We start from the raw sequence: 15,728 nt of genomic DNA, 5'->3' as shown, positions 1-15,728 counted from the left end.
TTCTTTGAGCCAATAAATCCTGCTTTAGAAGTTTTCAGTTCAAGGCGGAACCATAATTCTAACCTGGAGTATCATTTGATACACTAGTTCAGCATCACACAAAACCACCTTCAAGAGCTAGATTTCATTACTAGCTAATCTTAGTCTTTCGAGAAAATGCCCTATCTGGAAATTCTCATGGCTGAGGATTTTTGATAAGATTCTAGCAATTTAACATTCAGTCACTGTGCGTTTGGCCACAACGTGTAATAAGGGCGCCTCTGATTTCTAGAAATAGAGGAAAACACAAACCTACAGCACCTCCGCTATGTTCTCACGTCCCAGGAACAAATCCACCTGTTTGAGTGAGGAGAGCAAGGCCATAGGGAGACACAGAACCAAGTAGTCCTTGAAGACGCGCCCAGCCCAGCCACTCCTGGGGGCGTTCTGCAAAGCGGCCTGGACACAGGCAGGAGCTTCCAAGGCCTCTGGGGAAGTCTCATAACGTGGATGACAAGCAGCAACTGCAGCTCTTTCCAGAGGACAAACACAGCTGCCTCCTCGGGGGACGGAGGCCGGGGTGGACCAGGGAGGCCTGGGCCCAGGAGGCCGCCCACCCTGCCCTCGGCCCTCACCCTCCCAAAGGCCACTCCCCGCGGAAACACTGCTTTTACACACGTAGGAGCATCTCAGAAAGAAAGGCTCTTTTGTTCCTCCAACCAGAAAAAGCCACAGAACATATTCTTCTTAAGCAACGCCCTGGCAGACCGTGGGCTCTGGGTCCCCTCGCGTGGCCGGCGCCTCCCCCGGACGCAGCGCGGACACCCTCATGCAGCAGGCCTGGCTCAGCCCGCTCCTCTCAGCCAGGCCTCTGCTCCAAGACCCGGGGCCTTGGACACCTGGGTGTGGGCATGCGTGCAAACACAAGTGGCCCTTCAACAATGGGAAGTGTGCCGGGAGCCAGTGTGAGGAAGCCCGCCCGTGACAAGGTCATGAGGAAGGAAGCTGACATACGCAAGGCGTGCTCAGACTTCAGGGACCCCTCTGGAAATTCCTAAGCATGTACCCCAACAAAAATCTGCCGGCTTTTGTGCTCTGCTTTTCCACCCTTCTGACATTCTCTGGAAAAAGTCACTTCAGGGCTTTAGTCTTCTGCATTTGAAAGAGTGTTTCAATCCAAAAACCCTCCGATGGCTTTCTAGCCTGCCTGCAGGACTCGTACAGCTGCGCGTGTGATTGTTTGAGGCCTCCTGACCGCAGGAGGCACAGGAAGCTTAAAACATCCTAGGAATGTAGGGGCTTCCGAGGAGTCAAAATCTTTAGCATAGGACTGATTAAAAGTTTCATTTGTTGGGTCAATGCTTGCTGCCAAATTTTCATATCCTTTATTTTTAGATATAGTTGGTATATAGAAAAACAAGTAGTAGACCTGGTATTAGCAACATTAGATCTTTGAGTTAAGTACCTTCTTTGTTATAACCCACTGCACCTTTGTTCTATAGAGATGTAACTTTAGTGCTTTAAGGAGATGCAGATTAAAGAAAAACACTTCAGGGGAAACAAAATTAACATTCATTAAGGAAGAGAGCCAAAAAGTGTTAACAAGCCTCTTGGCCAGAAGATAGTGTAAATCACCTGAGATCTTTTGTATACAAAATGATGTATAGAAAGAGTCTGGGCTGCGAACGCTACATAATTTTGTGTTATCCATTGATCTCCATGTTTTATCAAAAGTATAAAAGGCCTTCTGAACAATAAAGGATGGGGCCAGGGGCCAGTTTCTCAGACCAGCTTCTCGAACTAGTCTCTCGGCCTGGTTTCTTGGGACTCTGGCTCCCCCCGTGTCTTTCTCTCTCTCTTCTCTCCCTTTCCCTCTCCCTGCTCTTTACTTTAACTTCAGGCTGAATCTCCACCTGGGGCGCGGAGACCCGCCAGGTCTACTTACTTGCCCTGGCTGTTAAGACCCGCACGAAAGGGAGCTTAAGGCGAGGCACCCTTAGATATTCAAGCGGGCGCCGGTGGCCCAAGGTAGATGGTGCAAATTCCTTGTCTGGAATTTTACTGGCCTTCCGCATAAACCAAGCTATTCAGCCCTCTTCCTCCACTTAATCTTCTTACTACACTATAGTTTCCTAATCTAATCTTATATTAATAAATAAACAAGTCTTTCCACGCCAACGCCGTCCACCCTTCGAATTCCCTGGATCCACTGGGGCTGCACCCCGGCAGAAGTGAATGCGTGTCTGGAACCGCGGGAAAAAAAAGTGAGGTCCCAGCCCCACACCCTCTTTCCAAAAACAGGTGAGAAATTATAAACTGTAAGTCGAAACTTCTAATGCAGGCCACAGCAATCGACAGTCGTTAACAGAGGGCTTCCCTGGTGTTTCAGCGGTTAAGAATCTGTCTGCCGATGCAGGGGACGCTGGTTCGATCCCTGGGTCAGGAGGACCCCACCCAGCTCGAGGCAACCAAGCCTGAGCACCAGAGCTACTGAGCCCGCGTGCTGCAAGTACCGCAGACTGACACCTCGGGCCCGGGCTCTGTAACAGGAGAAGCCGTCACAGTGCGCAGCCCGAGCGCCGCACCTAGAGGGTGGCCCCCACGCACCTAGGGAAGAGCCCACACGGCAATGAAGGCCCAGCACAGCCACGGATAAAGCAATCACTGTCTTTTTAAAGTTGTAAATATAAACGCCAATCAGCGGTCGGTCAGGAACAGGCCCAGCCCACGTGCGGCAGGCCGTCAGGGCGAGGGGCGCAGGGCTGGGTCCCACCTGTCCTGCTCTGTCTGGGTGCTGCCCAGGCGTGCAGGAGCCAGGCTGCCCCTCACCCGCGTCTCCGTGGGCAGCGTCCCCCAGCAGCAGGCGGGGGAAGCACTCTGCACGCAGAGGGCGCCCACGTGGTGCCCGGACAGATGGGAAGGAGCCCACTACACGTGACGAGACGCCGACCTCAAATCCGGGCCCCCAGCGCCCCGTGCCACCTGGCCCTGAGCCTCCTGGTCTGGAAGAGGCGGTGGTGAAAGTACCAGCCACACAACGCCGCTGTAGGAAATGAGAGACGAGGCCCCAGCAGCACTCCGCGTGGTGCCTGGCGCACGAGAGGCCAAGGGCATCCCTGCGACTCACACTGGCAGGGTGCCCGGGAGGACGGGGCCGTGAGCCAGCAACCCGGACGCCCGGAGAAAACACTTCCCAAGGCAGCTCTCCTTGGGGCACCACCCTGATTTCTGAGCGGACTGCAGGAGAAGAGGAGGTCAGAGCGCAGATGCCCCTAAAGATGAAGGCAGCGTCCATGATGGAGGGAACGGCAGCGCGGAACAAGGTGTTGACGGCGCAGAGACTTTGGTTACGGCGTCGCAAGACCCCGGCTCTGGCCCCTCTTCTGCTCCACCGTTGGACAGATAACTTTCGGAGTCTTGCCTCTTCTTCTGAAAGAGGAAGAAGCTGAAAAGGCAAATCTTTAGCCCTGCTCTAGCTTGACAGGATCATAGCGGACTCCGTGCCCCCGCGAGGCGGCGCCCGGCATGCCACGCGCACACTGCCACCTGCTGCACTCAGGCGTGAAGCCTTTCCGGAGCGGAGGATGCTCCGGCGACGCTCCCACTGGCCTCATTTTTGCCACGAGCAAACACTGTCAGGTCAAAGCTAAGCTCTGAGGCCATGTGGGCCCAAAGCCTGGGATACGGAGCAGTGGGCGAGCTGAGCGATGTCAGAGGCCCAAGACCAGCCCACGGAGGCCAGGCCAGCGTTGAGAGAAGCACCCGTTCCCGCCCACTTCCTCTCAGTCCACCGAACGAGTCACCCAGTGTTTACGACACACTGCAGGAGATACACACTCAGCAGGCCTGCTCTGGGAATAGAGACACTCGAGTAAGTGTGTGGGTTTGAGTTCGCTTGGGCTAAGCAGGAAGGCAGATCTCAGAGAAGAGCTGGTTTTGAAGGCTGGTTGGAAATGATCTGTCAGAGGAAACAAGGGGGTAAGCGGGCACAGCAGCTGGCACCAGGCTCCACGAGTGGGCTTCCTTCTAAAGGGCTCTGTGCCCGAGACAGAGAGGGCCGCTAAATGTGTCTGTTTTATGGCCTAGCGACAACCAAGATTAAAGCCTTACAATGTGGGTCTTATTCCAGGTGCCTCTCTCTAAGCACCCTGCCATTCCAGCAACACTTCTGTGACCCTGGCAGGGAAAGCAATGAGATTTCCATTGCAGAATTAACCACATGCGCCTGCATAAAGTCAGCTAAGGAAAACAAGAAGCAGACCATTTTCTTCAGAAAACTGTCCAAGAGCTAAACTACAGAGTTCTCTCCCCAGAATATTCCCCAAGTCTGTGCATGGAAACGTGAGTCTCTCAACACATGGAAATAAAAAAACTGATTCTTTAACTAACGGGGCTGTGTCAGGCTGGTGTGCAACCTACACTGATGGAAAGCCCAGGAGCCCTTCTAGCTGGCCGGCCCGAGACGTGAAGATTCACGTTCCCACAGAAACCTCCACTCAGTGTTTATAGCGGCTTTATTCATAATCACGAAAAACAGCACAACCCAAATAACCTTCAGCTGGTGGACAGCACGTCCACCCGATGGAGCTTTGGCAGTGGCAGTTGAACCGCTCAGCTGGTGGACAGCACGTCCACCCAATGGAGCTTTGGCGGTGGCGGTTTAATCGCTCAGTTGTGGACAGCACTTCCACCCGATGGAGTTTTGGCAGTGGCGGTTTAATCCCTCAGCTGGTGGACAGCACGTCCACCTGATGGAGCTTTTGGCGTTCCGCTCTGTGGGCCGTCCCCGATGGCGGCGGTTTAATTACTCAGTCGTGTCTCTTTGTGAGCCCATGGACTGTAGCCCACCAGGCTCCTCTGTCCATGAGATTTTCCAGGCAGGAATACTGGAGCAGGGTTGCCATTTCCTTCTCCAGGGCTCTTCCTGATCCAGGGATCGAGCCCCCGTCTCCTGAGTCTCCTGCATTGCAGGCACCAGAGCCGCCAGGGAAGCCCCCAATGGAACTTTACTCAGCAATTAACAGGATTGAACACAGACCACAACACAGGTGAGCCTTAAATGCACTAAGTAGGAGGAACCGGGCTCAAAACTCTCCATCCCATACGAGCCCAGGAGAGACCGCGCTAAGGGCAGAAAACAGACGGCAGCCAGGGGCGGTGCTGAGCAGAGGGCTGACTCCGAAGGAACAGGGACCTTTTTTAAAAAGACGCAAACGGTTTGTATCTTGGTTGTGCTTGTTGTTACACAGCTGTGTCTGTCAAAACTCCTAACCAGGCACGAAAAGACCAGTGTGAATTTTACTGCCTATGTGCAAACTTTCAATAAACCTTATAAGATAATCTACCAAAAAGCAAAAACTACTACACAGGCAAAAATTGCTCCCAATTTTTAAGCTACAAAGCCAAAAGCTTTTACATTTCATGTGGAGAAAAAAAACAACCTCCCAGGTTTACCTAGATAACTTATTAAATATGCAATTGCATACTAAATAGCATCATACTGTCATTAACAGAATAGGTGAAAAAGTCTGAGTCAAGATATGGCACTTGTTTCCAGAGTCACTTTTTGTGAAGATGAACACAAATCGTAGATCCAGTCTTCATCAGAGGTCCCTGGTGGTGTGGAGGATTAAGACTCTGCCTGCCAGCGCAGGGGCACAGGTTTGATCCCTGGTCCAGGGAGATTCCACACGCCAAGGAGCAACCAAGCCCGTGCGTCACCGCTCTGGACCCACACTCCACAACTGCAGCTGCACCCCACCCCACACGCCCTGGAGCCCGTGCTCCACCACAAAAGCCACCACAGTGAGAAGCCCGAGAACCACAGCGAGAGGGTAGCCCTCACTCACCCCAACTAGAGGAAGCCCGCACACCGCAACGAAGAGCCAAGCACAGCCAAGAGTAAACAGATAAATAAAAACTAAAATTAAAAAAAAAAAAAAGGCTTCATCCTTGTTTTCAGCACTTGGAAAGTACCACGCCACTGCCTTCTGCCCGCCCTGGTGTCTGATGAGTCAGTCATCCGCCATCATTATAACCTTTTCTTTCCCCCACTTGCTGCTTTCAGGGTATTTTCCTTGGGTCTTCCCTGGTTGCCCAGTGGTAAGACTCCACACCCCCACCGCAGGGCGCGGGGATCTGATCAGATCCCACAAGCCACACAGAGCAGCTGGAAAAAAACAAAAGATGTTTTCCTTGCCTTTTGGTTTTCGGAGTTTGATTATAGTGAGCCTTGCCCGGGGCCTCTTTGGGTTTTCCCTGTTTGTGATCCTCTCAGCTTCTGGAATCTGCTACTGGGTTTGGAAAGCTTTCGGGCATTATTCTGCTGGTCCTTTGTCAGCCCCACCCCCGCTTCTCCTCTGCTTCCCCGCCCCCAGCGAGGCAATGTCGGGTCGGGTGCCCACAGGTCCCGGTGGCTCCATGCACGTCCATTCTGCTTTCTCTCCGCATTTCAGAACAGGCGACACTGGCTGCTCTGCCATCAGAAAGAAGGCGAAACACAGGGAGACGAGGTCACGTGGCGGCACGGCCTGGATGAAAAAGTCCGCTCCACCATCCACGACGGCTGCACGAGGCAGGTGACACTCAAAGACGGGGCACAATGCAAGCTGGGCGTCGTCAGGAGCGGGGACGGTCCCGGAGAAGGAGGCGCCGCGGCAAAGAGGAGAGCGGAGCAAAGACGGGCACCTGCGACGAGTTCCAGACAGGGCACCTGGGCCGGCTCTGAGGACCCGTCTCAGAGGAGGGTCTGTCGTCAAATCACACGCGTGACAAAGCCTCATTCCAAGAATAAACACACGTGTGTACATGCATGTACATGTGTGTGAAATTTCCTTTTCGCAAAGAGGGAAGTTCTGTGAAGTCTCAATGAAACGCGAAGGGCAAGTTCCATTGGGGATCACAGTTTCTATTTTTCCCACAAACTTAAAGATAACGAGGCACAGCGTTATTGTCCAGAGACGTGAAACGCGATCCAGGTGTTAGCTCACGAATGCGGTGGGCCTCAGTTAGTTCAAGTTTCCAGAATCCAAGCGCACCCGCAAGCCTTAAACACCTCTCCCCACCCACCCCCAGAGTTCCCGGCGCCTCCTCCAGGGGGCCTCCTGGCAGCCTTTGTCCTCTGAGATCTCTTAGTACAATGGCGCTTTGTCCACCCCGCTGAGCCCAGGCTGCTGACTTTCTTCCACCTATCTTAATACCCACATTCACATTCAGGCCACTGACTTTCTCAAGAACGCAGAGGAATTCTGGAAATGATGCCTTAACCCCAGATGGTGCCCATTCAGTCTTCAGTGGTACTAAAGATGTGACCAACCCACAAAGACGTGGGCCACCCACAAAGTGTGGACCGCCCACAAGGATGCTGACCCACTCACAAAGACATGGACCACCCACACAGACATGGACCACCCACAAAGACGTGGGCCACCCACAAAGTGTGGACCGCCCACAAGGATGCTGACCCACTCACAAAGACATGGACCACCCACACAGACATGGACCACCCACAAAGACGTGTACCACCCACAAAGTGTGGACCACCCACAAGGATGCTGACCTACTCACAAAGGTGTGGGCCACCCACAAAGTGTGGACCGCCCACAAGGATGCTGACCCACTCACAAAGACATGGACCACCCACAAAGATGTGGACCACCCACAAAGTGTGGACCACCCACAAGGATGCTGACCTACTCACAAAGGTGTGGGCCACCCACAAAGTGTGGACCGCCCACAAGGATGCTGACCCACTCACAAAGACATGGACCACCCACACAGACATGGACCACCCACAAAGACGTGGGCCACCCACAAAGTGTGAACCACCCACAAGGATGCTGACCTACCCACAAAGACGTGGACCACCCACAAAGTGTGGACCACCCACAAGGATGCTGACCTACTCACAAAGACGTGGGCCACCCACATAGACATGGACCACCCACAAAGTGTGGACAACCCACAAGGATGCTGACCCACTCACAAAGACATGGGCCACCCACACAGACATGGACCACCCACAAAGATGTGGACCACCTACAACACTGGCTTTACAGGCTTAATTTCCAGATTCCAAATCTAAACTAAGATTTATTTCCAAGAACTTTTTCCCAGTAGGAGCCCATGCTGATCTTAAACCCAGGCCCCACCCTCATCCAGTACAGCTCCAGGTGGACCCCCAAGGGAAATCTGAGAGCTGCTTGTCCAGTTTAAGTGAATCAGGGGTCTCCTCAGTTCCTGATCTCTTTCCTAAATGCTAAACTCTTTGGGGAGTTTCTATAACTATAGAAAGTTTACTTCAGTCACTCAGCCATGTCTGACTCTTTGTGACCCCATGGACTGCAGCAACACCAGGCTTCTCTGTCCTTCACCATCTTCCAGAGATTGCTCAAACTCATGTCCATCGAGTCGGTGATGCCATCCAACCATCTCATCCACTGTTGTCCCCTTCTCCTACTGCCCTCAATCTTTCCCAGCATCAGGGTCTTTTCAAATGAGTCAGCTCTTCGAATCAGGTGGCCAAAGTATTGGAGTTTCAGCTTCAGCATCAGTCCTTCCAATGAACATCCAGGACTGATCTCCTTTAGGATGGACTGGTTGGATCTCTTTGCAGTCCAAGAGACTCTCAAGAGTGTTCTCCAACACCACAGTTCAAAAGCATCAATTTTTCAGCGCTCAGCTTTCTGTATAGTCCAACTCTCACATCCATACATAACCACTGGAAAAACCATAGCCTTGACTAGACGGACCTTAGAGAACAAAAGGAAGCAGGGCAAAGGCTAACAGAGTTTTGCCAAGAGAACAGCTACAGAAAAGACTTTTAAAAAAGTGTTCTCCTTTTTATGGGACCTAAGCCAGGAGTCAGCAAACTATTTCTGCAAAGGCCCAGACTGAACACTGGAGTTTTCCAGGGCTATACAGTCTCTGCCGCAGCCAGTCAGCTCTACTGCTGAAAAATGCTGGGGCGGGGTGGGGGGTGCCCCTAACACAAAGTAGGATGACAGCGAGGCCCAGGTGAGCACCCCCCAACCGGCAGAAAGGAGGGGTCATCCATCCCTGTCACACCCGTCCTGCTGGTCAGGATCAGGACCTCAAAACCACTCGGCAGCCGCACTCATAAACCAAGAGAGGCAGCCAAAATCGGAGCCCTCCGCCCACTGGCTGCAAGCACAGTTCGCACAGGCTGTCTACCCACTTCTGCGCCAGCCTCTTGGGGTTAAACACGCAGTCCTCGCAGGCTGGGCCAAGGCACCAGGGATCTGCAGCTCCGCCCGCCCCCATCAAAAACAGCGCATCTCCAGGGTCCACAGCCCACACGACACCCTCTTCCCACACGGCGTCCCCCCACTCCCCGATCCAGGAGCAGCTGCCTAGAGAGGGGCTCGTAGTCCTCGGATGGACCGTCCACCTCACCTGGCATCTGCACTCGTGTGCCTCCCGGGGCCGCCCACACAGGCCCCCCAGGACAGCACGGCCGTTCACGGGACTAAGGCCCTGGTTCTGCACAGAAGCCCAGACCTCCTCTCTAAGTTCACGGTGCAAGCAAGGACATCCTCTCCTCCAGGCACCACGACTTTACATGCCGGAACTCCAGCATCCTTTCCCGGGGTTCCCTTAAGCTGTTCAAGAGAAAGACCTTAACCCCGCTGCTCCAGAGCCCCGCTTCCTGGAGCTTTCCACTTCCTGCAGAACCATTTCTTGGTGACCCACCCAAGCCTCTCGTGCCCCACTGTGACGAGCTTGCTGGTGGCCATCGTGGTCGTGAGCACCCAGGGCTTGGAGAAACTTGTTTAGCAAAACACAAAGCTTCCTCCTTCCCAGTACTGCTCAGAGCACACGACCCATATTAGCGGGTGGATTCCCAGCAACAACTACAGCTGTCCCCCTTAGAGGACGAAAACGCAGGGAGAGGTGACACAGCCCTGCAATCACACGCGTGGTCAGCAGCTGTCGTGGGCAGAACGCCCGCCCCGCGCCCACCAAGACGTCTTCAGGCCCGGAGCCTGAGAACACGCCGTATTAAACGTACAAATCCAAACGGCCAACCGACCGACCCTAAATGAGGAGACGTCCCTGGAGGACCAGGACATGCCCCGGGTAATCACAGGGTCCTTCAGATACGGGAAGGGGCGTGACAGACAGGGTTCAAGGGCCGTGAGGAGAGAAGGGGCCCGCCAGACGTGCCGGCTAGAAGACGGAGGAGGAGGAAGCCGTGGGTGCAGGTGGGCTCCAGGGGCAGGAAGGCAGGGAAGACAGTCCTTCCTGGAGCCTCGGAGAGGAACACACCTCCTGACACCTGGATTCTAAGCAGTGAGACTCATCGGGGATGCACCTGCTCTTCTAAGCCACTGAGTCTGTGGTCATTCACTACAACAGCCGCAGGAAACCAAAAGCGATCCTGGGAGTTGGACGCTGCTGTAATGAACGTGGACGTGGCTTTGGAACTGGGCAATCACGGAGCCTGGGCAAACTCGGGAACGCGGCGGGAAGGGCCTAGGTCGCCTTCAACGCGTGTGCTCAGTCACCTCAGTCATGTCCGACCCTGTGACCCCATGGACTGTAGCCCGCCCGGCTCCCCTGTCGTGAGATTCTCCAGGCAAGAACACTGGAGTGGGTTGCCATCTCCTGCTCCAGGACATCTTCCCGACCCAGGGATCGAACCAAGTCTCCTACGTCTCCTGCACTGGCAGACGGGTTCTTTACCACTAGAGCCGCCTGGGAAGCCTGCCTTTGAACGGACTGTTAGAAATACAGATGTTAACAATTTGGCCAGGGCGCAGAAGGAAGTCGGGAACACGGAAGAGAAAAGCCGGGCGTCTTGGAGAAGCCCGGTCTGCACGAACAGACGACAGGCAGGCCCTGGATGTCCAGGGCACTGCAGGGACTCCCAGGTGGAAACCGGGGTGTGTCGCTAGAAGCTGGAGAAAAGCGGATTTGCATCAGAAAAGCTCCTCAGATGCATTCAACCAGGAGTCAGCTAGCACCCGCCCCAAGGCTTGGGGAAGGAGGAAGGAGAGCTAAACTAGGGGGTCAGCCCGGGCCCTGGCGGGGGTCCGCCCCGGGCCCTGGCGGGGGTCAGCCCGGGCCCTGGCGGGGGTCAGCCCGGGCCCTGGCGGGGGTCAGCCCCGGGCCCTGGCGGGGGTCAGCCCGGGCCCTGGCGGGGGTCAGCCCCGGGCCCTGGCGGGGGTCAGCCCGGGCCCTGGCGGGGTCCGCCCGGGCTCTGGCGGGGTCAGCCCCGGGCTCTGGCGGGGGTCAGCCCTGGCGTCTGCTGGGCTCACTGCTCACTGTCCCATCGTTCTGCTGCATTTTCTCCGGAATAGTGCTGCGATGCGACACGGTATCAGGCGTCTCCTTGTCTGCCTCTCCCCTCTGCTGGAGCTGGAGCCCACCGAGTGCCAACCCTGGACAAAGCCCGGTCCTGCGGGACCTCCACCAGCTCCAGCCCCGTCTCGACGGTGCCACTCCCTCCAGAGGAGCCCCGTGCCAACTGATAACCCGCCAGCAAACCTCCTCTCCCCGCTCTGCCCCACCCACTCCTCCGCTGGCAGCCTCGGGATGCCAGCAGGCACTGCTGTCGGAAGGACGTGCCAGGGTGGAACGGGAACTCTGACGCCTCCCTATCAGCTTCATTATTCAGCACCCGCCCACCCCGTGTGACCGGGTGTCCTCTAGCTGGTCCTCACCCTTCTGCCTCAGTTACACAAATTAAAATAAAAGCAACTTAGAAGACAGGGTGGGGTCGAAAGAAACTTTAAGAGCAAGGCAAAAGGAGGAAAAAAGAGGGGGTTCCCTAAAAGTTCAACTTCTGCATTTTCCAACAAGGATTACCTAAAAGGCAAAAAGTCACATGTGCCTTCTCCCTCCAAGTCTCCCTAACCCCACAGGCTCAGAGGTGGCCTGTGTGACCGCTGACTCCCAGCCCCGGGCGCCCTGAATGTACACAGGAGGTCAGAGATGTGCCCACAGATCCCAGCATTCCACTGCCCCAGGGGCCCGGCTGAGGTCACACTTGGGGTTCCGGGAAGAAGGCGGGTTTCCCAGGCAGCCAGGAAATGAGTCGCTGCCCCCGGGAGCCCAACCAGACACCGAGGACATCTCATCAGCCTTATTTCAAAATCCTCTGACAGAAAAGATTCTGGCTGCAACACGTTCTCAGCACCAAAGAAGAAAGTGGCTGATCAGCATTACTTCTTCAAAACTTGAATGCCAAGATGCCTGTTCTGACGCCCAATGGTCAGCTCCTGTTCCAGAAACACCACACATGTGGCAAAAGCTTCTAATGGCAACCAGAGCAGGGGTCTAGGTTTGGGTCCCCCAGCACCGACCCTGAACTAGCCCTGTGTAAACCAAGGCAGCAGTGAGGTCCAGTCAACCAACCAAAGGGCCCTCGGGACCAGCCTTGTGCAGAACACACAGACAAGTTATGTTAACTTGGTCTGATTTCTAGAGCGCTGGTTCCATCGCTACCAAATGCTTAACGCTGGAGAGTCATCTAAGGAAAGGAACTTCAGAGGAACTTCACTCTGCAGCCTGGAGGCAGAGAACAAAGCAAGGGAGGTGCACTTGTACCCGGGAGACACTGCGTTTCACAGCATGTTTGCAAATAAATTAGTCAAGATGTTAACAACCCTAACAACAAAAAAGACAGCCAAGAGAAAGCAAGAGGGAGGGAGGAGGGGCAGACGTTGGAAAGCAGCCATCATTAATTCAGTTTTAAATAGAAGATGAGTTATATTCTTGCTTATTCAGCAGACTGGTGCACCCAAGTTGGCAACTTTTAAATTCTGTACAGGAACTTCCAGTGTAAATGTCACTTTTTAAAGTGCAGATATTTAAAAAGTCAGACCTTGAAGTTTCAGGCTTTAAAAAGTCAAGCCCGTTGAAAACGCACCATACTAATTTACAGCTTACTTACTTGTGGGATCTTATTCTTTTTCATGGGGAAGAAAACATTCTATTGCAACACTCTCATGTCAGTGTGATTACACAGAGTTAACAAACTGAAAGGTTGAGTCAAGATCCTCTGATGTATTCTACTTTTGAAAAAACACAAATATACTACACATACTTAAAATAATTATTGTTGTTCAGTCGCTAAGTCATCTCCAACTCTTTGTGACCCAGTAGATTGCAGCACACCAGGCTCCTCTGTCCTCCACTATCTCCTGGAATTTACTCAAACAAATGGCTATCTTCAAAATGCTTCTGCAGAAAATCACTTCAAAGCCCCATAACACGCATGAGCCCTGCCGATGGCGACGATAAGTGGAAAATACAGACACGATAAGTGGAAAATACAGACACGTCTGGCACTGAGGGAGGGGACCTGAGCTCTGCTTCCCACCTAAAGCCCTCAGGGAAGGTTCAGGGCCTCGGTTTTCTCTTTTGTCGGGAGAGGCAGTTTATACTAGCTCTGCTCACCCCTCAAGGTGGCTGTGGACAGCGACTGAGACCCTGTTGGTGGGAGGGCTTCAGTGCCTCCAGTTACCAGCAGCTGGCTGGGCTGGGTGCTCCATAAGCAGGGATCAGCGGGTTCTCTCTTTGGGGCCCAGGGTGCTTTCCTGGAATGTTGTTAAGATGTACCCAGTGGCTGAATCCTCAGCTTTCCAACCAGCAGAGGAGTCAAGTAGGAACAAAAAGGGGCCAAGGGTGGCCGCACACCGTGAGGAGGGGCCTGATGCAGAAGAAGGGGTCACCTGCAGAGCAAGGGAGGGACCCAGTGTGGGGCAGCAGACGCCTGGCCTGGCGGCCCCTGCTCCAGGAGACCCTGCCCTGGGGGACCCCTGCCCTGGGGGACGCTTCTCTCCATCGAGAAGCCCCGCCCTCACCTGCAGTGTCCCAGATGGAGATGTTGAAGGAGCGCCACTGCTTCAGGTAGAAGGCGCCGCCCACCGTGCTGACCGTGTCTGGGAAGCGCCGCTCCATGTACCTCTGGAGCAGCGACGTCTTGCCCACGTTCATGTCCCCCAAAAGCACGATCTTCCCGTCGGGCTTCCTCATCTTCCCGCCGGGGGCACCCCTCCGCTCCCCGACGCCCTCCTGGCCGGTGCGCCCGGTGCGCGGCTGCAGCCGCCGGACGCCCCGAGGCTGCTCCGACCCGGGACTGGCGGAGAGGCGGACTCGCGGGGACCTTCCCTTCCGGACGCCTGGGAACGCGGAAGAGAAAGCGCGACTCGGCGCTGGGCCGGAGCTGGGACCCAGCCCGACGCCCACCTAGGTGTCCCGCCTGCGGCGGCCCGTCCCTGGTCCAGGGCGGTCGGCCCCGCCCCCGACCCCGACCGCCCACGCCCCGGGCTGGCCCCGCCCCTAGACCGCCCACGCCCCGGGCTGGCCCCGCCCCTAGACCGCCCACGCCCCGGGCTGGCCCCGCCCCCGACCGCCCACGCCCCGGGCTGGCCCCGCCCCTGACCGCCGGCGCCCCGGGCTGGCTCCTCCCTCTCCCCGCCCCCCAGGGCGCCCACCTGCCGCCCGCCAGGCCCGGTGGACGGGTCTTCGGGCCGGCCCGGGGCTCGTTTCCCCAGTGGGCGGCGCTCGGAAGACCCGGGCAGGTGGAAGGGGTGCAGGTAAGGGCGCCAGGTGGGGGAGGCTGGCGGACTCAGAGTCGAGCCCCGGGGTGGACACAGCGCAGGGGCACGGCCCGGCTGCTGACCCAGGCGTCCCGGCGTGGGGCGGGCTCCGGCCCCCCGCACCTGGCTTCCTCCTCCGCAGGCGCAGGTGTGGCCGTGACCGTCCGCGAGGACCGGTCCTCCGCCTGTCTGCTGGGGCGCTGGCGGGTGTCGTTTTCGCTCACTTTGGCCAGAAGCGGGTTGTGCTGTTATAAATCAGAGCGAGACGAGGACCGCCGTCGCCACTTCACTTCGGAGTGGACGTCTGGCTTTGGCAGTTGTGCTGATTGGGTCTTTACTGGAGACGACGGCGATTCTCCAGTGTGAACACCGGGGGCAGTGTTTGCTGAGGCTGCGTGGGTCCCGGTTCTCTGCGGAAGGAGGGGCGGGGGCGCGGAGAAGCGGACGGGAGGCGGGGTGTGAGGGCGTCTCACCTGGGAGCACGGGCCTTGCCTGGCTCCTGCTTGCCCCGCAAGCCCGAACTCTGCCCTCGGTCACTGCCCACTGCGGGCCCCACCCCCGATTTCTGGAGTCGCTCTCCCGCCCTCCATCCCTCCGTGACTGCTTACTTTCTACCGCTCCCTAATAAAGCTTTGGTTTTTCCAGTAGTCATATATGGATGTGGGAGTTGGACAATAAAGAAAGCTGAGCACCGAAGAATTGGTGCTTTTGAACTGTTGTGTTGGAGAAGACTCTTGAGAGTCCCTTGGACTGCAAGGAGATCCAACCAGTCCATCCTAAAGGAAATCAGTCCTGAATATTTATTGGAAGGACTGATGCTGAAGCTGAAACTCCAGTACTCTGGCCACCTGATGCGAAGAACTGACTCATTGGAAAAGACCCTGATGCTGGGAAAGATTGAAGGCAAGTGGAGAAGGGGACGACAGAGGATGAGATGGTTGAATGGCATCCCCGACTCAGTGGACATGAGTTTGAGCAAGGTCGAGGAGTTGGTGATGGACAGGGAAGCCTGGCATGCTGCAGTCCATGGAGTCGCAGAGTCGGACATGACTGAGCAGGTGCACTGTACTGAATAAGACTGCTGACCTTCCATGCAATCTCCCTCTCTGAGAAGTAAGCTGCAGGAGTGAGGGACTGTGTCTGTTTCGTTCACCACTCTGTGGGCTGAAGTAGCTGCTCAAG

At 55.6% G+C, this 15,728-nt stretch overlaps 1 protein-coding gene across 2 annotated transcripts in view; it reads right to left on the bottom strand.

The window, feature by feature from the left end:
* RAB20 (RAB20, member RAS oncogene family) overlaps positions 1-14,991 on the bottom strand; it is a 32,541-nt gene extending 17,550 nt beyond the window's left edge. The window contains exons 1-2 of one of the 2 annotated variants that reach the window (XM_018056361.1): positions 14,670-14,991; positions 13,809-14,126 (exon numbers count right to left, since the gene is read on the bottom strand). In XM_018056361.1, coding sequence (XP_017911850.1) covers positions 13,809-13,980 — 172 coding nt within the window. In that variant the 5' untranslated portion in view covers positions 13,981-14,126; positions 14,670-14,991. Of the gene's footprint in view, positions 1-13,808; positions 14,127-14,441; positions 14,520-14,669 lie in introns of those variants that run through there. The other variant, XM_018056362.1, reaches the window with a different exon arrangement.

This window comes from Capra hircus, chromosome 12 (assembly GCF_001704415.2).
Source record: "Capra hircus breed San Clemente chromosome 12, ASM170441v1, whole genome shotgun sequence".
NCBI classification, from domain to species: domain Eukaryota; kingdom Metazoa; phylum Chordata; class Mammalia; order Artiodactyla; family Bovidae; genus Capra; species Capra hircus.
The sequence above is the reverse complement of the archived record's forward strand: the minus strand, read 5'-3'. Positions and strand labels throughout refer to the sequence as shown.